This window comes from Brachycentrus maculatus, unplaced genomic scaffold (genome assembly GCF_059751285.1).
Source record: "Brachycentrus maculatus isolate JH-2025_06_01 unplaced genomic scaffold, ASM5975128v1 h1tg000216l, whole genome shotgun sequence".
Lineage (NCBI taxonomy): Eukaryota > Metazoa > Arthropoda > Insecta > Trichoptera > Brachycentridae > Brachycentrus > Brachycentrus maculatus.
In genome coordinates, this window is record NW_028280967.1 from 350,901 (window position 1) to 376,059 (window position 25,159).

The following is a 25,159-nucleotide window of genomic DNA, read 5'->3' on the forward strand; positions in this document are numbered from 1 at the left end:
GTTACGGAAATAGCGCACTGAGTCCGCAGTGTCAGAAAAACAGCTCTACTCATTTTGTAGATACTGGGAATCGACTTCAGTTTTTCGCAGCGTTAGTGCAGTAGCAGTGCCTCCTAGAAAATAAATGTAACACATGTACGAAGATTCTATTACCTAGGTCTATCTGAGGTGGATTATCTCTGTATATTGTGCGTCTCCGTATTAAATTGGATCGCGCATTTGGCCGTGATTCCATTTCCAAGCAAATGTAAGTAATTTTTTCATTGTATTATTTACATTTATATAATATATACTACCCTGGACGAGTACCCGAAGCGCGAGCCTGATTAACTTGCTTTTATATAAATATATTATACAAATAGCGATCAAGATAACACAGCATCACATGGAGAGAATAGAACGACACACCAATCTGTCTCTGCGAGCTATCAATGCTTCCTACACATTCATGGATTTTTTTACAGATACCCGTCGATTATTTCGACTCCTTGACCACGTTCAAGTATTTGAAATATTTGATAATGCCACGTTTTGCTCAGTCTTCCTCTGTTTCTATAACCAACCACATTCGCTTCATAAATTTGTTTTTCTTTTGTTTCTTCACTTATTGTAGTTTTATAAATAAGTATTGTAAAATGTGCCCTAGGCACGAGAAAACTCAGTGAGGGCACATTATTGTAATTTGTCATAATGTGTATGATAAAATATAATTAAATGAAATAAATATTAAATAAATTATTAATTAAATTAAATATTATATTAATAGTTTTAATATTATTTATAATATTACGCTTTTTATATTGAATATTGTTAATTCCGTTCCCGATTACTTTTTAAACCCAATTTGGTTGTCACCAGTTATACATATTTCCAATATCTTTCTCTATCGTAATATTTTCTAAGTTTTTTGCAGTCACGATGAAAATTGGTATAGGCCTGTATACAGGAGGCACTGGAAACGGCGGTGTTTGAAAGCTCCGCGGCCGTTTCCCGCCCGCTTCAGTGTCAGTGTGTCGGAATCGGTTGCCCTGGCGGTTGAAAGTGTCGCCGCGCTCGCAGTTGTTGAAAAGTTATTTTCGTATTAGTGCGCTAACTGGTGGAGAAGTGAGTGACAATGTCTGAAAATAACAGAAAGTGCTTCGTGATTCGGACAAGTGTGTGATTGATTTAATAGTGAAAAGTGCACGCGGTTATCGGATCTGTGAAGTGCTGGAAAGTGTACAAACTCGACCAAATTGTGACAATAATCTTCCATCCATATAAAGGTATTATTTTTTATATCAACATTTTTGTTTTATTGAAACATTTATTTGTTAACTATATATATGTACATATAAATATATATATACATTAATTTGAAAATTCATAAACATAATTATCATAATCTTTTTGCAGCGACCCACCAAGACACCTTGCGTGTCTTGGTAGACTTTTTTAAATATCTATTTTAACCTACCTACGCACAAAAAATAAAGAAAGAAAATTATAAATTATAAACTATTTTACAATTTTCACAGTATCAACTCTTGATCCATTCCTTTACTTTGCCTAAAATGCCTTTATAATATTTTGCCTATTTTGTTAAAATCAAACTTTTTAGAGTGTGCGGAATTTCATTTCACTGTTGAAAACACATTATTTAAATTTGTGACAATTTTTTCGCCTTGTTTTGGCATTTTCAAACTAATGTAAAGATTATTTTATTAAGTATTTCTAAGTATTATTTTTCTTTAAACAGGTAAATTTTTTAACACTACGCAAATGTTTGAAATCAAGCCCGTATAATGCTAGTAAAACCATAAGTACAAACGAAATAATACGTAAATTATAAGTATTACATCATAAAATCGCAACTTTTTATAGATTTTCCACATTTATTTTATTTGACCAGTGACCGAGTTTTGTCGTTACTGCATCATCATACTGGGACCATGTCCATGAAAATATATGTATAATTGTTATTTTATTATATAAAATGCAGTTTCACTATGTCATATTTAGTAGTGAAAATGGTGGAAATTTTACAAAAGTGTAACAATAATTTTCAATGGTTACTGCGTAAATTCCAGGTAAAATCGGTATACAATTTGGATCACATTTTTTCCGCTATTTAGTTCATAATAAAATCGCTTTGCTAGAGAGGTCAGGAAGCCTATATCCTTCTGTATCAGATCTGGGAATGCGGTTGGGAACTTACAATGTCAATTCATTGTGAAATTGTATACTTGCATATATTTCAATTAATTCATTTAAATTTATTTATATTAATTTATTTATATTTTCATATATCGATAACTCCTTTCAACAACTTCACATAAAAAAACAGATTTTTCAAGAGATCGTTTTTGAAGTTTAATAATATATTAAAATGTATTAAAAATATAATCAAGCCACTTATTGAATTTTTTACTGTGCAACAGATTTTTTTAAGTAAAACCTGAATGATTTTTCTCCTTTAGAAAAATATTTAGTACATTTAAAAAAGATAATTAAACAATACATTTTCTTCAAAATGCAAAAACAACACTTTCTAGCCTGTAGCGGGTAAATGTTAAGATAAAAATATGCCGCTTTTGCTGGGATATAGTACATTTTCTGGGCATTCCGAAAACATGCACAACTGAAAATTGACGATTTTTAAAATATGACGTTGTTGAAGGGGAGTGAGCGATATATGTATATATATATATATATATATATATATATATATATATATATATATATATATATATATATATATATATATATATATATATATATATATATATATATATATATATATATATATATATATATATATATATATATATATATATATATATATATATATATATATATATATATATATATATATATATATATATATATATATTATATATATATATATATATTATATATATATATATATATATATATATATATATATATATATATATATATATATATATATATATATATATATATATATATATATATATATATATATATATATATATATATATATATATATATATATATATATATGTATATATATATATGTATATATATATATATATATATATATATATATATATATATATATATATATATATATGTATATATATATATATATATATATATATATATATATATATATATATATATATATATATATATATATATATATATATATATATATATATATATATATATATATATATATATATATATATATATATATATATAATTTAGTATTTATGAATGTAATTGGATATAAGATCAGAGCAAGGCCGAGAATATATTGGCTTGATCGAGTATTTCAAATATGTAGGTACTTGAAAGTGGTCAGTCGGAATAATTGGCGAATGTGTATGAGGAGATGCATAAGAGGCGGAGAATGTTCGCAAATTATCACTTCTTCTAGAAGTCTTCAACTCTAAGGTATGTCTTATTACCCCATTCCATACTGGGATGCATAAATGTGAAAGAGGGTCGAAGAATGTATGCAAATATAGTGTGTTGTGGCGTTATATTCTCTCTGGCTACCCCTACGGGGAGCGTCATAATGGTTAGTTAGTTTTAATTTAGTATTTGTTTTTGAAGGTGTGCACCACGGGTAGCAAACATTTTCTGTAGCCGGGCCAGAGTATAGAAATGAGATATATTATATAAACATATTTATTAGGTACTTTTCAAACTTATTTACATGTTAAGCCTCTTAATGCCGATCAATGTATGTATTACTTTTTCAAGATAGAAACATAATCATTGCATATCAGGCATGTTGGCTTTGTTTTAAATTCTACCATCCATCTGTCTTAATCAGTTCTTCTGTTACTCTTCTCTTCTTTAGTCCAACGTCTTTACTACTTGACGCCATTATGGATCTTAAAATTGTCAGGATAGTGAAATACTTTCATATATGGGATATGATACGAACTACGCATGATGGAATGTTCTTTTGGTGGTTTTGTGTACACTTAAGGAAAAAATGTGTAATTTGCTCCGCGGGCCGCAAGTAGGCACCCGCGGGCCGTGGGTTGGCCACCCTTGGTGTACACCTTGCTTGAAAGCTGTAAACAACATTATTATTGTCACAAATATACCATACAACAATAACGCAAAGGGACTATTGCAAAACATTTCATGTAGATACGTAATAATGTGAAATTATTGCGTAATATTGCACGTGTTGTTTACACCTCGGTCGCGATGCAAACAAGCGACGGCTAGGCAGGTGTTCCCTCCCACCCCTCTCCCTCCACGAATATCCTTGTAGCCACGTGCTTCTTACATCCTTGGTAGTCGAGGAGAAGGAAAACGTGGTCGGAACCGCTAGCGAGTGTTTTTGTCTATAATTTTCACTCATGAATCACATGAAATTATAGTAACTTTAAACATAAAGAGTAAATCCACTCACGAGTAGGCATAGGCTATGAAACTTATAAAGTTGAAGCCTGAGTAGGGACATGATAAACGGTGTTGCATAAGCCGTAGCTAGATTTCAGAGTCGCTTGGACGTTAGGTAATTTTAAAAAAATGTTCGCACTATAAACGCTTATATCGTGGCCGTGGCCTTAATTTTATACACTTCTTATACCTCAAACCTCTATCCGCACCCGATGGTGCATAGGGCACTGCGTCATATAAACGCAGTGTTATCTTGATCGTTTACACATGAAGGAAAGGTGATCAACCCTCCGTTTCAGGTACCAGTCCAGGTTAATATTGAATAAACATTTAAAAAAAAAACCTTATCGCACCCCAATGGTGCATAGGGCACTGCATCATATAAACGTAGGGGTTATCTATGTATATCGTTTACACACGAAGGGAAGGTGATCAGCCCTTCGCTTCAGGTACCAATCCTGGGTAATATCAAGTAAACATTAGAGTGAAAAATCACTTATATAAATTTAATAGGGGGTGGGGTGAATTTACACTATTTTTGTAATATCTTCTCATGATTTTTCTTACCCTTATACGCATCAAATGGTGCATAGGGTGCATTATCTTGATCGTTGTTAACGCATGAAGGAAAGGTGATCAGCCCTCCGCTTCAGGTATCAGTCCAGGGTAATATTAAATAAATATTACGGTGAAAAAATCACTTATTTGACCCCCTCCTGGGAATCGAACCCGGGACCTCCAGAAAAGTAGCCGAGCGTCCCGACCATTACACTACGGAGCCGAGAATATAATATATACACACAAAACAGTGTATGATACATGGTTTGGGGATGTGAATCGAATTAATGAAGAAAGAACAATAAAACAAATTTATGAGTCGAATTTATGTGGTTGGCAATAGTAGCAGAGGAAGACCAATGAAAAGTTGGCATTGGTATTGGTGTTGTCAGGTCATGAGTCGGAATTTTTATTTATTCATTTCAAAACATATTACATACATAAGTCATATACCATATACATATAATATTCCCGATGAGTAATTTCTATTTTTCATTCTGATCATTGAATGATCGGCGGTTATGTGTGGATAGATGCACGAATGTGATAGTATGCAAAGACATATTGGTGTGGCGTTATATTCTCTCTGCCTACCCCTGCGGGAAGCGGCGTGATGGTTAGTAAATTAGTTTATTTTTAGACCGATAAACTCCAAGATAATCAGAGTGTTACTGCAGCATTAATTGAGTGTAAATTGGGTGTGAAATAACAGTATGGTAAATATGTAAATATGGGTGCGTTTCGGTGTAAATAATGACCCGTTTGGGTGTTATGGCTGTCGACTGATATACTCGTTATATCGACTAACGATTTTCCCGGGATTAACGATTTAACTAACTCCTACACCCTACCGCGCAAAACGTCGCATCTGCCAATTTGAGGGAAAACTTTTATAAACGTTGAAACATTTTTTATAAAATAAAAATGAGGCAAATGTATATTGTTACATAAATTTCTTACATGTTTATGTATATGGAAATGTATATATATACATATATATGTATATATATATATATATATATATATATATATATATATATATATATATATATATATATATATATATATATATATATATATTTATATATATATATATGTATATATATTCATTCATTTATTCGAACCCTTATCTGCACCCCACGGTGCATAGGGCACTGCGTCATATAGACGCAGTGTTATATTGATCATTAACACACGAAGGAAAGGTGATCAGCCCTCCGCTTCAGGTAACAGTCCAGGGTAGTATTGAATAAATATTAGAGTGAAAAAATCATTAATATTTATTTGAATGTATATATGTATATATGTATATATATATATATATATATATATATATATATATATATATATATATATATATATATATATATATGTATATATATATATATATATATATATATGTATATATATATATATATATATATATATATATATATATATATATATATATATATATATATATATATATATATATATATATATATATATATATATATATATATATTATTATTATTCTTTTTTTTTTTTAAATCATTTATTTTATATTTTATTCGCTGTATAAACTTAGATGCCTCAACACTTCACATCAAAATTCGAAATATGTAAATAAATAACGGATCACCAGAAATCTGACACCTTAGCCCTTTATTCTCATTTATGCGAATGACTTGATTGATTTAACTATTCTTTAAAATTAAAAAAAATAATAATAAAAGAATAAATACATTTTTTTGCTGTTGACGTTTACGGTGTTTTGCCGGGCAGGCCCGAGAGATTATTTGTAACACTGTCCGCCCACTCGCCACTGCTGCGAGCTCATCAACTCCGCCTCGTTCTTTCTCGGTCTCTCTCCGATACCCTCGTATCCCTCACGCGTCTGACTCATCCCGGCGTGCTCCTCATTACATTCCTCCCAGACTAAGGAATCCCATTTGCATACGGCTAAAATAAAATACGCAAAGCGTATTAAACTAACTAAGGGTGATTGTCCACTACCCGGAATTTCGTGTAATTTTACCGTCCGGCACATCAGTTAGCGTTTTAAAACGACGATTTTACGATCGAATTTACGCGCAACGTGTTCACGCACCGATCCAAAGAAAGGTGGACAAAAGCACAAGTCAATCCAAGCCAATCGTCGTTTTAAAACGCTAACTGGCGTGCCGAACAGTAAAATTACACGGAATCACACGGAATTCCGGGTAGTGGACAAGCACCCTAACTATGTCGGGTTGTGGTCTAGTGGTTAGTGTCGTGGACTCTTAAGTCAGAGTTTCTCGGTTCGAACCCACTCTACCACAATTCGATACCTATTTCTAATAATGAGCCACTCACGCTCACAGAAATAGTATGAAATTGAAGTATTTTTGTTAATAATAAAAACATAAATGTTTCTCTTTAAATAAAACCAACAGGCAGGCAGAGAAAATAGAACGCCACACCGATCTGTCTTTGCAAACATTCTTCGCTTGTTTCACATTCATTGACCTCCTCATACATTCTTTATTTTTTTATTTTAAAAGAGAAATATTTCTGCTTTTAGTATTTACAAAAATATCTCTATTTGATACTATTGCAGTGGAGCAGGTTCGAACTCGAAAAATCTGACTCAAAAGTCCGCGACACTAACCACGGAACCGCAACCCGACACTCCTTTTTCTTCTAACCCTTATTCGTACACAATGGTACACAGGGCACTGCAGTGCCGTATTGGTGCAGTGTTATTTTGATCATTTACATGAAAGCGAGGCAATACTGCGCTTCAGGTACCAGTTCAGGGTTATTAAGTAAATATTAGAGTAAAATCCCTCGTATTCTTTATCACCCCCTCCCCTGGGAATCGAACCGCGACCTCCAGCGCGGTAGATAAACATGCTAACCATAAGACCACCGCAGATTACTCCGACTCCTGACCGCTTTCAAATATTTGAAATTCCTGATCATGACAAGTTTTCCTCGGTGTTCCTCTGCTCATTGTTCCAACTACATTCGCTTCATACATTTGCTTTACCGTTCTTTTTTCACTCACTCGTTCCACACGCCCAAACCATCTCAACATACCTGTCTTGATTTTATCGATAATGCTTATCTCAGCCTTACATTGTTTCCTAATTTCATCGTTCTTATATCTATCATACATCAGCGTAGAAGACGCAAATAATGCTTGCAAAGACAGATAGGTGTGGCGTTCCATTCTCTCTGCCTACCCCCGCAGTGAAGTGGCGCGATGGTTAGCTAGTTAGTTAGGTAGTAATATAAAAGTAATGTGCGTTTATTTTTATTTCACTCTTGTATTATTAGAAGCGTTATTCAATATTTTGTAATTTTCCTGAAAAGCTATAAAAATTTCATGGAAAAGGCGTTTTTCATTACTCGTACCTTTAGGAAGATCGATACAATTTGCTATTTTCATAGGTTTTTTATATTTATTTTGTAAGTAACGTTTTGTTTTTTTTTTAATGTCTTGGAGTAAGGTCCATAAAAATGCACACTCAAAAGTTATCCCTTCTCAAAATTCATAAATTTATAATTTATTATTATTTATCTTCATTCGAAAACTCCTGAGTGGAGAAAATCTAGAATTTGTGAAAAAAAATTGGACACACTGAATTTTTCGTTACATATGTTTTGTCATGTCCGGAGTGGGTAGAGATATATCGCTTCGAAAAACTAGGCAATAATAAAACTCTAGGAAATCAATCATAAAATTTTGACAGCTCGCATCCAACTTCACGCCAGTGGTGAAAAGTACCTAAGTATATTTACTCGAAACCAGTGAAAGCACAACATATGAACATGAAATATAGCCAACTTCAGGCCAGTAACGAGGCGTGGTGGAGAAATAACTCGGTCAGTCGGAGCCCTTCGGCAGTTTCCGGAAAAATCTGACGTTTGCGCATCGCGTCTCTGTTCGTTTCCCGAGCTTTGCCTCGCGTCAGAGCGAGAGAAAAGCTCATTACTGATATTGTACGAAAAATTAACGTACCCCGAATACATTTAAGTGCGGTGTCCGTCAAAATTACATTACAATACGAGGTAAAACGTGTCAAAACAAGCCTTCGAACCGATGTGGGTAGAGATATAATGCCGCCATTCTCCTTCGAAGCGCTGTGACGATATTCTAGAAGGATTTTCTTCATATCCGGTGTTTTTCTTCGCCTGAATCCAATTTTCCGCTCGGAGCTCTGTGCATATTGCAGTCGGACATTGCTAACAGATTGTGTTTTTTTTCGTTTGTCAATGATGCGTTTTGCGGTCGGCGAAAATGGTTCATTTTCGTCCTTGGATCGCTTCGGGGAAAAGATGCAAGTGTAACGGGATACGAAGCTTTACACGATGTCGTCATCTGGAAAACGGGTGAACGCCATAATAACACGTTCAAACAAACGCATTTCACGCCAATAATAACAAAAACCAACGTCTGAAAAAAAATCACATTGATCTTTGTATCCCTTACCGAATAAACTGTGCCAATTACAACATTTAAGACAATTACACAGATCAAAACAGTTTTTTTTCATGATTCATATACATTTTTACATCCCTGAAAAACGCACTTTTCTGTTTGCAGACTATTTACAAAAATAAACATTTTTTAATTAACAAGAGGTGCATTCTTAGATAGAACTTAAATGAAATATATACAATTGCGTAGAATTCTAACAGTGATGTCAAAATAATCCGTTTTGTGTGTTTTAAATATTAGTTAAGTGTTTGATTAACAATGAAATATTAATGTGTTTGGTGAAACCTGAAAATATTTTATTTTACTGACAGTTTTTTACTGAAAGGTGAGTTTTTAAGTACTTGCTATTTATTTTCAAAAAAATATTATATTTTAATATTTGTTGCGTTTTCACGCTATGCTTAGTGTTACCATATGTATTTTTTCTTCGGATAAATTATATATAATAATTTGGGGCTTCAGTTAAATCAACCTTTCCGTTTATGTTTTTGAAATACAGACATCGTGTATTTGCAAAGATGTTAGTTACGTTACTTCGCTGTTTTGTTTATGTTAAGTATTTTCTTTGCTGCTATTTTCCTATAATATGGAGTTAATATTCACAAAATTTTGAGTGTGTCCAAAACTTGTTCACAAATCTGGATTATCTCCAATTTAGAGTTTCATCTCACCATAGATGTCTAGTGAAATTCTAGTGAATGAAGTACTTTGTTTCGAATTTGAAAAATAGAAGTTCCAAGAATTTGAGTAGTGTCAATCGTGGGTAGAATTGGTGAATGTTACACGTGTGTAAAGTGATCACTTTGTAACGTGTCTGTCAAAAACAGGATGAAAGTAGACTGAATGCAGTCAGAATGCGATCTCTCAGATGAATAACAAGCGCCCCAAGGGGGCTTCTCCACTACCCGGAATTTAACCGTCCGGCAGTCCGGTTACGACAGTTTACCGTGATCGAATTTACGCGCAACGTGTTAACGCGCCGATCAAGAGCACCGATCCGAAGAAATATGGACAAAAGCGCATGCCAATCCAAACCAATCGTCGTTATGTGCCGGACGGTAAAATTCTGTGCAATTCCGTGTAGTGAACAAACGCCCTTAGGGCGTTTGTGCACTGCACGGGATTTTACCGTCCGGCACTTCAGTTAGCATGATAAAACGATGATTGGCTTGTGCTTTTGTCCATCTTTCTCCGGATCGGTGCGCTCGATCAGTGCGTGATCACGGTGCACGTAAATTCGATCACGCTAAACTATATTAGTCGCTTTTATTTTTAAAAACCGGTCTGCCGGACGGTAAAAATCCGTGTAGTGCACAAACACCCTGCTCATTTCTCCGGAATAACTAGGATATTAACCAAAAATGTCGTAGCCACGGTTAGGTCACATGCAGTGTGTGTGGAAACGTCCGGCGAGATAATGTCCGATTGTCGCGGTCCTATTCCTATGCGCTATCGGGGGCATCGGCAGACGCGTCGCCTGGCACGACGCCAGCGCGGCCGCCAGCACTCGCGGGAAATAAACGGTGTAATATACACAACTTTTTACAAGCTATCAAAGCGGCCCGCTGACCGAGGTGTTCGCTTTTTACGGGACCCGCGACGCGCGACGCGCGTTCAACCCGCTGCCGCCCCGCCGCGGTCCAACGGGACCCGAAATAGTTCGGTGCAAACTCGCGAACTCCTCAAGATTTTTACTAACCCTTTCAAAACTGGAAAGTATTAATATGGCCGTGCCCAGCAGGCCGTGATTTTTCAACAAAAATAATACTTAATTTTTTTTGTATATAGATATAAAGGATATTATGAAAACTTTCCAAACATACATCGTGTGGCGTTTGCTCAGAAAAACACAGTTTAAATATTCAAGGTTGTCACAAATTGATACAGAAAACACATTTACTTATAAATATAGCGGAAATATAACTGTTTTTTGATATCTCATCAAAGATGAAGAAGAATATGAAAGTCTGGGCATTTACGGGGCTGACGACCGTCATAAGCTGGTTAAAGTAATCACTTTATACACGCATAACATTCACCAATTCTACCCATTATTGACAACCACGCTATTCGAATTCTTGGAAGTTCCATATAAGTATATGAACCAATTATGAAACATTGTTCTTGAATCACTAGAACTTTACTAGAGACATCTCGGCTGTCCAAACTTAATACACAGTAAGGGACATTTTTTTGTGATATGTTTTTTTTGCATTTTTGGACAAAAAAACGTACTACAAAAAAATGTCCCTTACTGTGTTTTGAGTTTGGACAGCCGATCTATTGGTGAGATGAAAAACATGAAAATAACTCCTGTAATATGAAAAATAACTCGTTTAATTGGAGATAATCCAGATTTGTGAAAAAGTGTTTGGACACACTCAAAATGTTGTAAGTTTCGCATAGGTATGCTGGATGTATCGAAACACATAAGACAATAAATCAAAATGTCTTCATCCTCTAACTGCTCATTACTGAGGGTTGTGACCCTTGTGGAAGCAATGTCTCTTCTCCAGTTATCCCTTGACTGCGCTGCACGTAGCGCTCCAACCACTGAGGTGCCTGCTGCAGCCTTAATTCGATCGGTCACGAAAATGTTTTTTTTTTCTTCCGTTTGGATATGACTAATTTCGATGATAACGTCATAAATCAAAAATCGTCAATTTCAGTTTTGCATGTTTTCGGAATGCCAGGAAAATGTACTATATCCCAGCAAGAGGCATATTTTTAACTTAAAATTTACCCGCTACAAGGCAGATAATGTTGTTTTTGCATTTTGAAGAAAAGGAATTGTTAAATTTTTTTTATAACATATTATTTATTTTTCAAATGGAGAAAAAACCTTCAGGTTTGCCTCTGATCTCAAGATCTGTTGCACAGAAAAAAGTTAAATAAGTGGCTTGATATTTATTTTTAATACATTGTGTTATATTTTTAAACTTTAAAAACGTTCTCCTGAAAAATCAAGTTTTTTGATTTATGACGTTCTTGAAAGGAGTGAGCGACATATCGATCCTTCTACGTAGATAATCGTAAGCTACAAAGTGTGATGTTACAGGAGGTTAGGAGTCGAAATAATCGGGGGTTATGTATGAGGAGATGCGTGAATTTAAACATAAAACAAGTGTCGGGTCGTGGTCCCGTGGCTAGTGTCGCGAACTCTTAAGTCAGAGTTTCTCGGTTCGAACCTACTCTACCACATTTGATACCTATTTCTAATAATGAGCCGCTTAGGCTCACAGAAATAGTATGTAATTGAAATATTTATGTAAATAATAAAAACACAAATATTTTATCTTAAAAAAAAAATAATAAAATAATATTTTTTGAATGTTTTTCGCAGATAGAAAATTAAACAACATCGTTTTAACCAACCGGTTTCGACAAGAACCTTGTCAAATAATAATTATTATGAGTATTTTAATGTTTTTAATGTTTTAGAATTTAATAAACCCTGATGATGACAAGTCTCTTATCGAAACCGGTAAGTTGAAGTGTACTTATAATAAAAAGTGGTTAAAACAAAGTTGTTTAATTTTATAAAGTTTAATAAGATAAAAATTGACGATTTGTGGAGTATGACTCTAAATACCTAGTAGGGGTAGATTTGTGGATTACTCTATACCAAGAAGGGGTAGATTGTGGATTATGACTGTATACCGTATGAATCGGACGTAGGATTAAATTGATAGATACATACTTCAATTCGGATTGAACGATGAAAGTCAAATACGTCCGTTTGGATGACCGCATTCCATTACGGAATGGAACACTCGGTAGGTCAAAGTTTAAACGGTTCACAATGGAGAGAAGACCTAGTTTCTGCAATCACATGATACACACACCCGCACACTATGAAGGGATGATGGAGAAACTTTCATTTATGTATATTATATACTTTTATGTATGTCCGCCTCTGTAGTGTAATGGTCAGCACGCTCGGCTACCGTCCTGGAGGTCCCGGGTTCGATTCCCAGGGGGGGGTCAAATAAATATAAGTGATCTTTTTACTCTTATGTTTATTCAATATTACCTTGGACTGGTACCGGAAGTGGAGGGCTGATCACCTTTCCTTTATGTGTTAACGATCAAGATAACACTGCGTTTATGTGATGCAGTGCCCTATGCACCATTGGGGTGCGGTTAAGGGTTTGAATGAATATTAGACTGTCTCTTATTTTTCAAAATGATTATTTTCGAATCCATAAGGGCGTTTGTCCACTACACTAGAATTTGAGCTGTGTGGTTGTCAATCATGGGTAGAATTGGTGAATGTTACACGTGTGTAAAGTGATAACTAAGGAGTTTTTTTTAACATATTTTTTTTCGACATCTCAACATAGATGAAGAAGAATAGGAAGGTCTGGGCATTTACAGGGCTTACGACCGTCATGGGCTGGTTTAAACCAGCCTATGACGGTCGTAAGCCCGGAAATGCTCAAACTTAAAATTATATTCTTCATCTATGTTGGGATGTAAAAAAACAACATAGTTCCTTTGACCAAGCTTGGCATATGTTTGATTTTGTTTGATGTGTTTCCACGTTTTTGATCTTGTGCTATATTTACTTCATAGCTATTGTTATATCGCTCACTCCTTTCAAGAACGTCATAAATCAAAAATCGTCAATTTTCAGTTGTGCATGTTTTCGGAATGCCCAGAAAATGTACTATGTCCCAGCAAAAGAGGCATATTTTTAACTTAATATTTACCCGCTATAGGGCAGAAAGTGTTGTTTTTGCATTTTGACGAAAAGGTATTGTTTAATTATTTTTTAAAATATTTTTCAAATGGAGAAAAAACCTTCAGGTTTTACCTAAAAAAATCTGTTGCACAGTAAATAGTTCAGTAAATGGTTTGATATTTATTTTTAAACATTGTATTATATATTTAAACTTTAAAATACGTTCTCCTGAAAAATCAAGTTTTTTGATTTATGACGTTCTTGAAAGGAGTGAGCGATATGTAAATTCGTGTTATCTGGTGAAGGCGCCATAACAAATCAATTGACCCGTAACAAACTTCTATTTTATCCACATTATCTTGTTAATACCGCAATATTTTTGGCGCCCGATAGTTAATTTGAATATTGCCTTGCGTACAAAATAATTGTTCGCGGAATCTGATATGTAAATAAGGGGCGGACGCTTCATAAGTCAATCAGTGTAAATCACATTAAAAAAAAGAAAGGAAAATTATCTCTTTTTTTATATTATTTTTTGATTCCACATTAACTTTGTGGAGTAGAGAATATATCATTTCTTGACATCTCATCAAAGATGAAGAAGAATATGGAAGTCTGGGCATTTACGGGGCTGACGACCGTCATAGGCTGATTTAAGTGATCACTTTACACACGTGTAACATTCACTAATTCTACCCGTTATTGACAACCACACTACACAAATTCTTGGAAGTTCTATATATATGAACCAATTTTGAAACCTTGTTCTTGAATCACTAGAACTTCACTAGAGACATCTCTTGGTGAGATGAAAAGAAGCTTTTAAACTAGCCTATGACGGTGGTCAGCCCCGTAAATGCCCAGACTTCCATATTCTTCTTCATCTTTGATGAGATGTCAAAAAATAATATGAAAATAACTCCTGTAATTGGAGGTAATCCAGATTTTGTGAACAAGTATTTGGACACACTCAAAACGTCGTGAGTAGAGAATGTATCCAACAACAGTGCATATATAAGTACATACAGTACATAAAATTAATTCAATAATGGGGAGAATAGTGAACGTCCATAAGTGTTTAACGTGATCGCTTAAACCAGCCAAATGCCAGGTCGTAAGCTCTGTTTTTTTTAAATGTTTTTATTTTTATATTTTTATTTTCATAAATTGTACCTATACATTTATTTAAAGAACCATTATAAAAATATTTAAAATATTTTTTGGTGGAGTTCTTTTTACATAATTTTTTTATTGTTTTTATCCATTTTAACCTAATATACACATAAAAAAGAGAGAAAAATTAAGAATATAAACGTTTTACAATTTTCAAAAAATTAACTCTATATCATTCACCCATTCCTTTATTTGCCTTTGTTCCATTTTTTTTTTGACCTCTAACATCCGTCGGCAACAAATTAAAAATGTTCGGAACGATATATTGCTGTGTTCGACTCCCATATTTATTATTAATTCTTAGGACCACCTTCGTTGTGTGTAAATCGTGTATCATGGTTGTGTACTAGAAGATTTCGATATTTTTGTATAGTTTGTTGTTCAACGATGATACTCATCCACAATATTCCACGTACCGGGAGTAGCTTTTAAATGTTTAAATATCATGTTTGGGATGCTCAGACTTCCATCTTCTTTTTCATATAAAGAGAAACGATAGAGGTTTCATATCAAATTGAGACACCTATAAATCGAAGTGTCGTTAGTACTCTTCCATTACATTCATGTAGAACGGTCATTTTCGGCAAATGTACTTTATTTTGTTGTAGTAACACACGTTTTCCTGCGACATGCGATACACTAATTTGTTTTACATACTCGCAATATATCACTTTTAATAATTAATCGCCCCAAATAAATTGTATTTATTAAACAGGTTATATTATATTGTACACACACACACACACACACACACACATACATATATATATATATATATATATATATATATATATATATATATATATATATATATATATATATATATATAATTGTCCGCCTCCGTAGTGTAATGGTCAGCACGCTCGGCTGCCATTCTGGAGGTCCCGGGTTCGATTCCCAGGGGGGGTCAAATAAATACAAGTGATTTTTTCACTGTAATATTTATTGAATATTACCCTGGACTGGTACCTGAAGCGGAGGGCTGATCACCTTTCCTTCATGTGTAAACGATCAAGATAACACTGCTTATATATTAAGCAGTGCCCTATGCACCATTGGGGTGCGAATAAAGGTTTTATTATTATTATATATATATATATATATATATATATATATATATATATATATATATATATATATATATATATATATATATATATATATATATATATATATATATATATATATATATATATATATATATATATATATATATATATATATATATATATATATATAACCTTTTTTTCTATATTTTTTTTACTAATATACGAGGGAGTTAATTATTTCATCCATGTCTATAAGATAACAAGACGCCAACAGAACAATCGCTATAATCTAATCTCCATCCATCTTCCCCGAGAACACTTGAGATTCCAACCTTTCCATGGCTCTGGAGAACGTCGGGCGAATATCGGCGGAAACTTCCGCGAAAATGTTTTTTTAAAAAGGTCAAAGTTTGCGTTTCCCAAGAGCGATGAGTGTGGATGGGCAGGGATAATCAACTCGAGGTGCTTGCGTCGCAAAATGGCAAGCAAAATATCTTGTCTTGAGTATCGGATAACGATGTTTTGTTAAAAGAAATATTGTAGGTTCTCAACTTTAGATGAAATACTTATCTTGAATGTTTTTCACAGATACTTGTGGCACATTTTATAAACTTTATAAAATTAAACAACTTTGTTTTAACCACTTTTTTAAAATTATAATTACACTTTAACCTACCGGTTTCGACAAGAACCTTGTCATCATCATTGTTTATTCAATTCTAAAACATTAAAATACTCATAATTATTACGAATCTTGAATGTTTTTCACAGATACTTGTGGCACATTTTATAAACTTTATAAAATAAAACTAGAATTTTGTTTTTCGTTCGCCTCCGTAGTGTAATGGTCAGCACGCTTGGCTACCGTTCTGGAGGTCCCGGGTTCGATTCCCAGGGGGGGTCAAATAAATATAAGTGATTTTTACACTGTAATATTTATTCAATATTACCCTGGACTGGTACCTAGAGCGGAGGGCTGATCACCTTTCCTTCACGTGTAAACGATTGAGATAACACTGCGTTTATATGAAGCAGTGCCCTATGCACCATTGGGGTGCGGATAAGGGTTTTATTATTATTATTATTTTATTGGTATTTTTTTTTATTATTTTATAAATAATATATATGAACATATTTATGTTTGTATTATTTACAAAAATACTTAAATTTCATACTATTGCCGTGAGCCTAAGCGGGTCATTATTAGAAATAGGTATCAAATTGTGGTAGAGTGGGTTCGAACCGAGAAACTCTGACTTCATTATCCGCGACACTAACCTTTGCTTAGGATGTATAGTTTATTAGTCCGCCTCCGTGGTGTAATGGTCAGCGTGTTAAGCTACCGTGCTGGAGGTCCCGGGTTCGATTCCCAGGGGGGGTGAGAGTAAATATTAGTGAATTTACACTCTTATATTTATTTAATATTACTCTGCACTGGTCCCTGAAGCGTAGATATGATCACCTTGCCTTCATATAATTAACGATCAATATGACATTGCGTCAGTACGATGCAGTGCCCTATGCACCATTGGGTGCGGATAAGGGTTAGAGAGAGAGAATATGGTTTATTTCTTGTGACCCTTATACGAACCCAGTGGTGCATAGGGCATCAGGCATAATTAATGTTAACTTGATCCTAAATTATAAAAAGGGAACGTCATCAACCCACCGCTTCAGGTACCATTCTAGGGAAAATTAATTCATACCACTCTGTAGGCCAGACATTCTGGCCCGTATGATTCTAGAAGGCAGCTCCGTGGGCCACAATGTCTGGCCCGGCGCAGGTATAACTTTTATCACTGATTTCTCCATCACCCAAGTGTATTCTACCAAAAAATATTTCAGATAAATACAGTTGATCTTAATTAACATGGTCATACGAATTGCCAGACAGGGTGTCCCATAATTAGGGAACCAAAATATATATATATATATATATATATATATATATATATATATATATATATATATATATATATATATATATATATATATATATATATATATATATATATATATATATATATATATATATATATATATATATATATATATATATATATATATATATATATATATATATATATATATATATATATATATATATATATATATATATATATATATATATATATATATATATATATATATATATATATATATATATATATATATATATATATATATATATATATATATAAATATATATATATATATATATATATATATATATATATGTATATATATGTATATATATATATATATATATATATATATATATATATATATATATATATATACATATATATATATATATATATATACATATATATATATATATATATATACATATATATATATATACATATATATATATACATATATATATATATATATATATACATATATATATATACTATATATATATATATATATATATATATATATATATATATATATATATATATATATATATACATATATATATATATATAATTTTTTTTTCTTCTTTGTTTAAATTCTTTTGCATTACATAACATAAATTCAAATACAAAAAAATATTAATAAAATACAAAAATGAATACAAAAAAAGATCCCACAAAGGCATGGCCTGTGTGTGGGTATACAATATAGTCATAGCAAAGGGTATAAGGGTATAGGTATTATAAGTAGAACTAGAATAATAGTGTTAATATAAAATACAAAAAATACTTGACTCTCAGAAAATAGTATTTTTTTAAAAAATAAAATTGATAACTTAATAACATAAAAACATGAAATAACATAAAAAAGAGATGAAGAAATAAAAATATATTTCGATATATTTTCATTATTATTTTTTTATTCATTGAAAAACCAACAGAATATTTAACAAAAATAACATTATATGATAAAAAAATACATTCCAATTAGAGGTTTTCACTTAAGTAATCTGAAAATTAAAATTAAAATAAACTGTCATGTAAATAAAAGTATGACTATATAATAAAGTTACATTACATGTTTTTATCAAATAAAAGAAATTTTCTTTATCAACTAGTCAAATAGACATCAACAATATTTCTCTCAAACGTATTAAAAAAACATTATTGATGTCTATTTCATTAAGCATTACATTGCACATATCGCAGGCTCGATTTAAAATGAATTTTATTATTATTATTCCTATTATTTTTTGACATCTCATCAAAGATGAAGAAGAATATGGAAGTCTGGGCATTTACGGGGCTGACGACCGTCATAGGCTGGTTTAAGTGATCACTTTACACACGTATAACATTCACCAATTCTACCCATTATTGACAACCACACTACTCACATTCTTGGAAGTTCTATATATATGAACCAATTTAGAAACCATGTTCTTGAATCACTACAACTTAACTAGAGACATCTATTGGTGAGATGTAAAGAAGCTTTTTTATTAAGCAGAAACTCTTATATTAGTATGTGAGATCCGAATCCTGGATTATATTCACACACATGAGAATACCATTTTCATTTTTATTATTAAGCTAATAATTTGACCAGATAATTTAATTACAACATTTTGAGTGTGTCCAAATACTTGTTCACAAAATCTGGATTATCTCCAATTACAGGAGTTATTTTCATATTATTTTTTGACATCTCATCAAAGATGCCCAGACTTCCATATTCTTCTTCATCTTTGATGAGATGTCAAAAAATAATATGAAAATAACTCCTGTAATTGGAGATAATCTAGATTTTGTGAACAAGTATTTGGGCACACTCAAAATGTTGTAAATTATTATTCCTTATGACGTTCTTGAAAGGAGTGAGCGATATGGCAACACTGAACACAAGGCACCCCACCCACTTGTGTTCGTCCCAACTAGATTGGCTAGGCAGTAAGTGAGAATTGAAGATTAATGATGTTGTTCGCGAAGAGCCCTTAGCTAGGGGTAGTACACGCGGGGATAATAATGCCGAGATTGCACAGCTCTATCCAGTGGCGTCGTGGCGTTAGTTGGCTAGACGCTCGACTGCGAAACTGGCGTCGCGGCTTCGATTCCCACCAATTGCAAAATGAATTCAATATTTTTTTCTATTGGGCCGGGTATTATTAAGGTATTTTTAATAGACTACTTGTCTATCGTAATTATCACAGGCCTCTAAATTTGAGGATTATCGTATTTTACGGATTAAAACCCTTTGGGCGTTTGTCCACTACACGGAATTACACGGAATTTTACCGTCCGGCACGTCAGTTAGCGTTTTAAAACGATGATTGGCTTGTGCATCTTTCTTCGGATCGCAGCTTTTGATCGGTGCGTGAACACGTTGCGCGTAAATTCGATCATGCTAAACTGTCGTAGTCGTTTTCATTTTTCAAAACCGGACTGCCGGACGGTGAAATCCCGTGTAGTGGACAAACGCCCTTTGAGCGCTTGTGCACTACCCGGAATTTGTCCGGTTAGCATGATAAATGATTAGCTTGGATTGGTTTGTGCTTTTGGCCGTCTTTCTTCGGATCCGTACGTGATCGCGGTGTGTTTAAACTCGATTGTGCCAAGCTGTCGTAGTCGCTTTTATTTTTAAAAACCAGACTGCCGGACAGTAAAATTTCGTGTAGTTCACAAGCGCCCTTTGGTTACCAAAATCCTATGTATTGTCTTTCGGTAGGTACTCTAAAAAAATTCTAGTGAAAAATACCGAAGAACTAGCTTGTAAAAGGTGTCAATATAAGGGTAAATACAACTTCTATATGCGATTTCTTTTTGTTGTTGTTCAAATAAGCATATCGTAGTCATACAGGAAAAAGTGACCAAGTGCATTTTTTACTAAAACGTGATCATTGACTATTTGATATCTTACTAGCTTCATATTGCCCCGAAAAAAAATCCCAAAGGATTTTAAACTTGGAAGTATAATATATTGAGTTGGTAAAAATGACTAACTGCATTGATTTTTATTTTCTTGCCAAGCAAAAGTGACTTAAATGGCCCTCCTGAACATTTTACGTTATGTTAGTTGGTCACTTTCTCCTGTACGACTGCGATATACTTATGTACATTTATGCGTACAAACTTCTACAATAATTTGATTAATGTAATACTTATATTATAATTTTGTTAATTTATTTTTTTTGCAGGGGACCACTACTGAACACACTTCTGCACAAAACTCGACATATTTATTATATTAAACTCAAAGTCCTCCCAACAACAACAATACTAAAAGAAACAATCACCTCCAAATAAGCACAACTTCATAGCCCAGTTGAAAATATACAATTTAAAAATAATAATAAAGTATACTCAAATTTGTAAGATTTACATTACGTACATTGTACCTTTTAAACTGATCCTAAGCGTAGTCCTCTACTAAAATATACAGACCAAAGTATACATTAGCGTAATTATAAAATATTTAATGTTCAGTATTGATAAGTACTGATAGGATTGAGGAAGAAGACAGCAGAAGGGAGATTTGATTTGTTGAAGAAGGAATACGAAAATCGCATGGAAGAAAAGGTGGATTGCATTCGGATTCGACGCTCAATATTTGTCGGGAAAGTGCTCAAGACGAGGAAAACGGCTGTTTGGAGTAGGACACTAACCAGGTAAGACAAATATATATATATATATATATATATATATATATATATATATATATATATATATATATATATATATATATATATATATATATGTATATATATATATATATATATATATATATATATATATATATATATATATATATATATATATATATATAATTTAAAAAATTATAGAGGACAAATACAGAGTAAACCATAAGTTAATACAAGCAGTTGCTTCTCTCTCTAACCAGGTAAGACAAATATATATATATATATATATATATATATATATATATATATATATATATATATATATATATATATATATATATATATATATATATATATATATATATATATATATATTTAAAAAATTATAGAGGACAAATACAGAGTAAACCATAAGTTAATACAAGCAGTTGCTTCTCTCTCAAGGGTAGCATCGGCTAGTGTACGAGTTTATGGTGGCATTACAATCGTGGTTTAAGGCGTAAAACAGGGTTGTGTAATGTCGCCATGGTTGTTTTATCTGTATAATGGACTATTGTTTATATTGAATTGTAATTGTAAGATATTGAATGTATGGGAATCTAAGCGAGAATGACAAATATGTATGTTAGCTGCTTGCTGTATGCGGATAACACCGTACTGCTGGTATAGTAAGGATGAGGAGATGCACGAATGGCGAATATCGTTTGCAGATCAGATAAAACTGCCGACTTCCTCCGGCTGGCTAGTTGGGGTGTCCAACCTGGCAAGTTTGTTATCGATGTTAGGGACCTACTCTAGTCACCGCAATGGCAATTGTCCCCAGGCCGGCGCGGCGATGAGCGCGCAGCTGGAGGGCCCGGCGCCCGGCGCGGGCGAGGCAGGCGGTGAGGCGGGCGGCGAGGCGGGCGGCGAGGCGGGCGCGGCGGGCGGAGAGGCGGGCGCGGAGGCGGCGGCGGCCTCGGTGGCGGGCGCGGCGTCCGCCGCGGGCGCTGGCGCGGCGGGCAAGCCGTCGCCGGCCGCGCGCAAGCCGGCGCGCCGCGGCGGCAAGCCGCAGCCGGAGCGGCCGCAGCGGGCGCTCTTCTGCCTCGGCCTCAAGAACCCCATGCGGAAGCTGTGCATCGACGTCGTCGAGTGGAAGTATCCTTTATACTGTGCAACTATACTTACTTCCTTCTTCAGGCTCTATGATTCATGGCTTAGTATGGCGTGGAAAGATTTCCCATATCCAGACGTAAACATTTTCAAAGCACTTCTGCATCAACAACAATTTATTCAACAACAAAAAATAAATATATACATAACAAACAATATTCAAGGCGTACATATTAAAAGTAAGCAAGAAGACTTAAAGGTGAAGAAGAATCCCGCTTCGGAAAGCTCCTTCGGACACATGGAACAGATCAATATCCAATGTGATATTGTTCAACATAGCGGTAGCTCTTCTTACAGGCATAACCATCGGCAGCTTGGTCCTGTGTATAGGAATGTGAAACAATCTATGTCGACGCTGTCTTAGGTAACTATCGGGAATATACAGACCAATGTTTCGGATAATTTCAGGATTATCGATCATACCGCGCAACATTCGATATCAAGGCAGTTGGAATAATATGTCAAATCTGCAGTCAATTATGTCTATTATTTTGTTTTGTTTTTGGCAAAGAACCCAAAATTGAGTAATACATACCACAAACAACAGGTATTCCTTTCAATGCTGTATATCATGGGTCGGCAACCTTTTGTTGTAAAAGGGCCAAATATTTTTCATGGGGATCAGTGCGGGCCGCACTTGCAGTAGGTATACATACAATATTTATGTACAAATATTTTAGTTTTAAAAATAAAACGCTAAGTGTATATTTTAACGACATTTATTGTATTTAATAAAATCAATGAGATTCCCTTCGCTCCCTTTCTCACTTCCTTTCACTCGATTGTGTATAATATCGTCCGTCATGTGCGTTGCGGCGAGAATCTCGCGGGCCGCACCAAGATGTCCGCATGCGGCCCGCGGGCCGCAGGTTGCCGACCCATGCTGTATATTAATACTTTTTATTGACCACTAATACTTACGTACTTCAGCCTTCTTCTTGTGTTTAGTATTGAACAAAGTCCTCCCTCTTGGACCTCCACAGTTGTCTGTTGGACCCAACTCCCTTCCAGTGCAGGCCCGCCACATTCCTAATGTCATCGGACCATCTTGTCTGGGGCCTACCCACGCGTCTGCGTCCTGTTCTAGGCCTCCAGTTAAGCATTTTCATTCATCTATTCTCAGACATATGTATGTGCCACATGACCTGCTCAGTTCCATTTTTGTTCTGCGATTCTTTGAGCCACATCTGTTATGTTTGTCTTTTCCCTTATCTAAACATTCATTTTTCAATCCCTAAGATATATATTTAGCATCTTTCTCTCCATTGCTCTATCTGTTACCTGGAGATTATATATGATTAATTTTGTTAAGGTGGAGACTAACCGGAGCATTTTGTCATAATAAAACGTCGTAACATCGCTTGCGGCGAGCATCACCGAGCATCCGAAACTATGGATGGAGCGCTCGGCTCGCTGTACTGACTGCCTGAATGCTCGCATCGTAACGTGTTACGTTACGACGAAATGCTCCGGTCAGTCTTCACCCTTAGGGTGAATGTCTCGAATCAAGTGAAGCACGTCTTGTGTTACTGTTTTATCACAAACACACTTCTCTCAATCCAAAATGCCAAAGGTATTAAGGTCTATATACACATGCTCATTATAAGCACAAAAGCATGTTTTATTGAGCAACTGCTACTTAGTAGCATGCGTGTACATAATTTGCTAAAAATAGCAAAGCATGCTTATGCTAAAAATTGACAGTTATTGAATTTTCGAGCACGCTATCTGCAGCACGAGTGGAAAGAGTGTGCTCTGAGCGCGTCTGAACACGTTTGCTTCTGAGCATCTAGCATCAGATGTATGTAAACGAGCAAGAGCCCTTGAGGTAGTATTTTACGAAAATAGTGCTATATAAATCATCCAAAATTATTATTATTATGCTTATAATGTCCGCCTCCGTAGTGTAATGGTCAGCACGCTCGGCTACCGTTCTGGAGGTCCCGGGTTCGATTCCCAAGGGGGGTAAAATAAATATAAGTGATTTGTTCACTGTCATATTTATTCAATATTACCCTGGACTGGTACCTGAAGCGGAGGGCTGATCACCTTTCATTCATGTGTAAACGATCATGATAACACTGCGTTTATATGACGCAGTGCCCTATGCACCATTGGGGTGCGGATAA

The 25,159-nt window shown here is 34.2% G+C and overlaps 1 protein-coding gene and 1 long non-coding RNA gene across 2 annotated transcripts in view; both read left to right on the forward strand.

Moving 5' to 3' along the window:
• Window positions 1-1,028: 1,028 nt before the first annotated feature.
• On the forward strand, window positions 1,029-22,777 carry LOC148306958 (uncharacterized). Its single transcript, XR_015837919.1, has 3 exons — window positions 1,029-1,265; window positions 21,435-21,905; window positions 22,702-22,777. It is a non-coding gene; the product is annotated as an uncharacterized LOC148306958 (long non-coding RNA).
• A 135-nt stretch (window positions 22,778-22,912) lies between these two features.
• Window positions 22,913-25,159, forward strand: part of Ca-alpha1D (Ca[2+]-channel protein alpha[[1]] subunit D) — a 132,995-nt gene continuing 130,748 nt past the window's right edge. Inside the window, exon 1 of the mRNA XM_088264161.1 lies at window positions 22,913-23,015. Coding sequence (XP_088120287.1) covers window positions 22,981-23,015 — 35 coding nt within the window. The 5' untranslated portion in view covers window positions 22,913-22,980. The remainder of the gene's footprint in view (window positions 23,016-25,159) is intronic.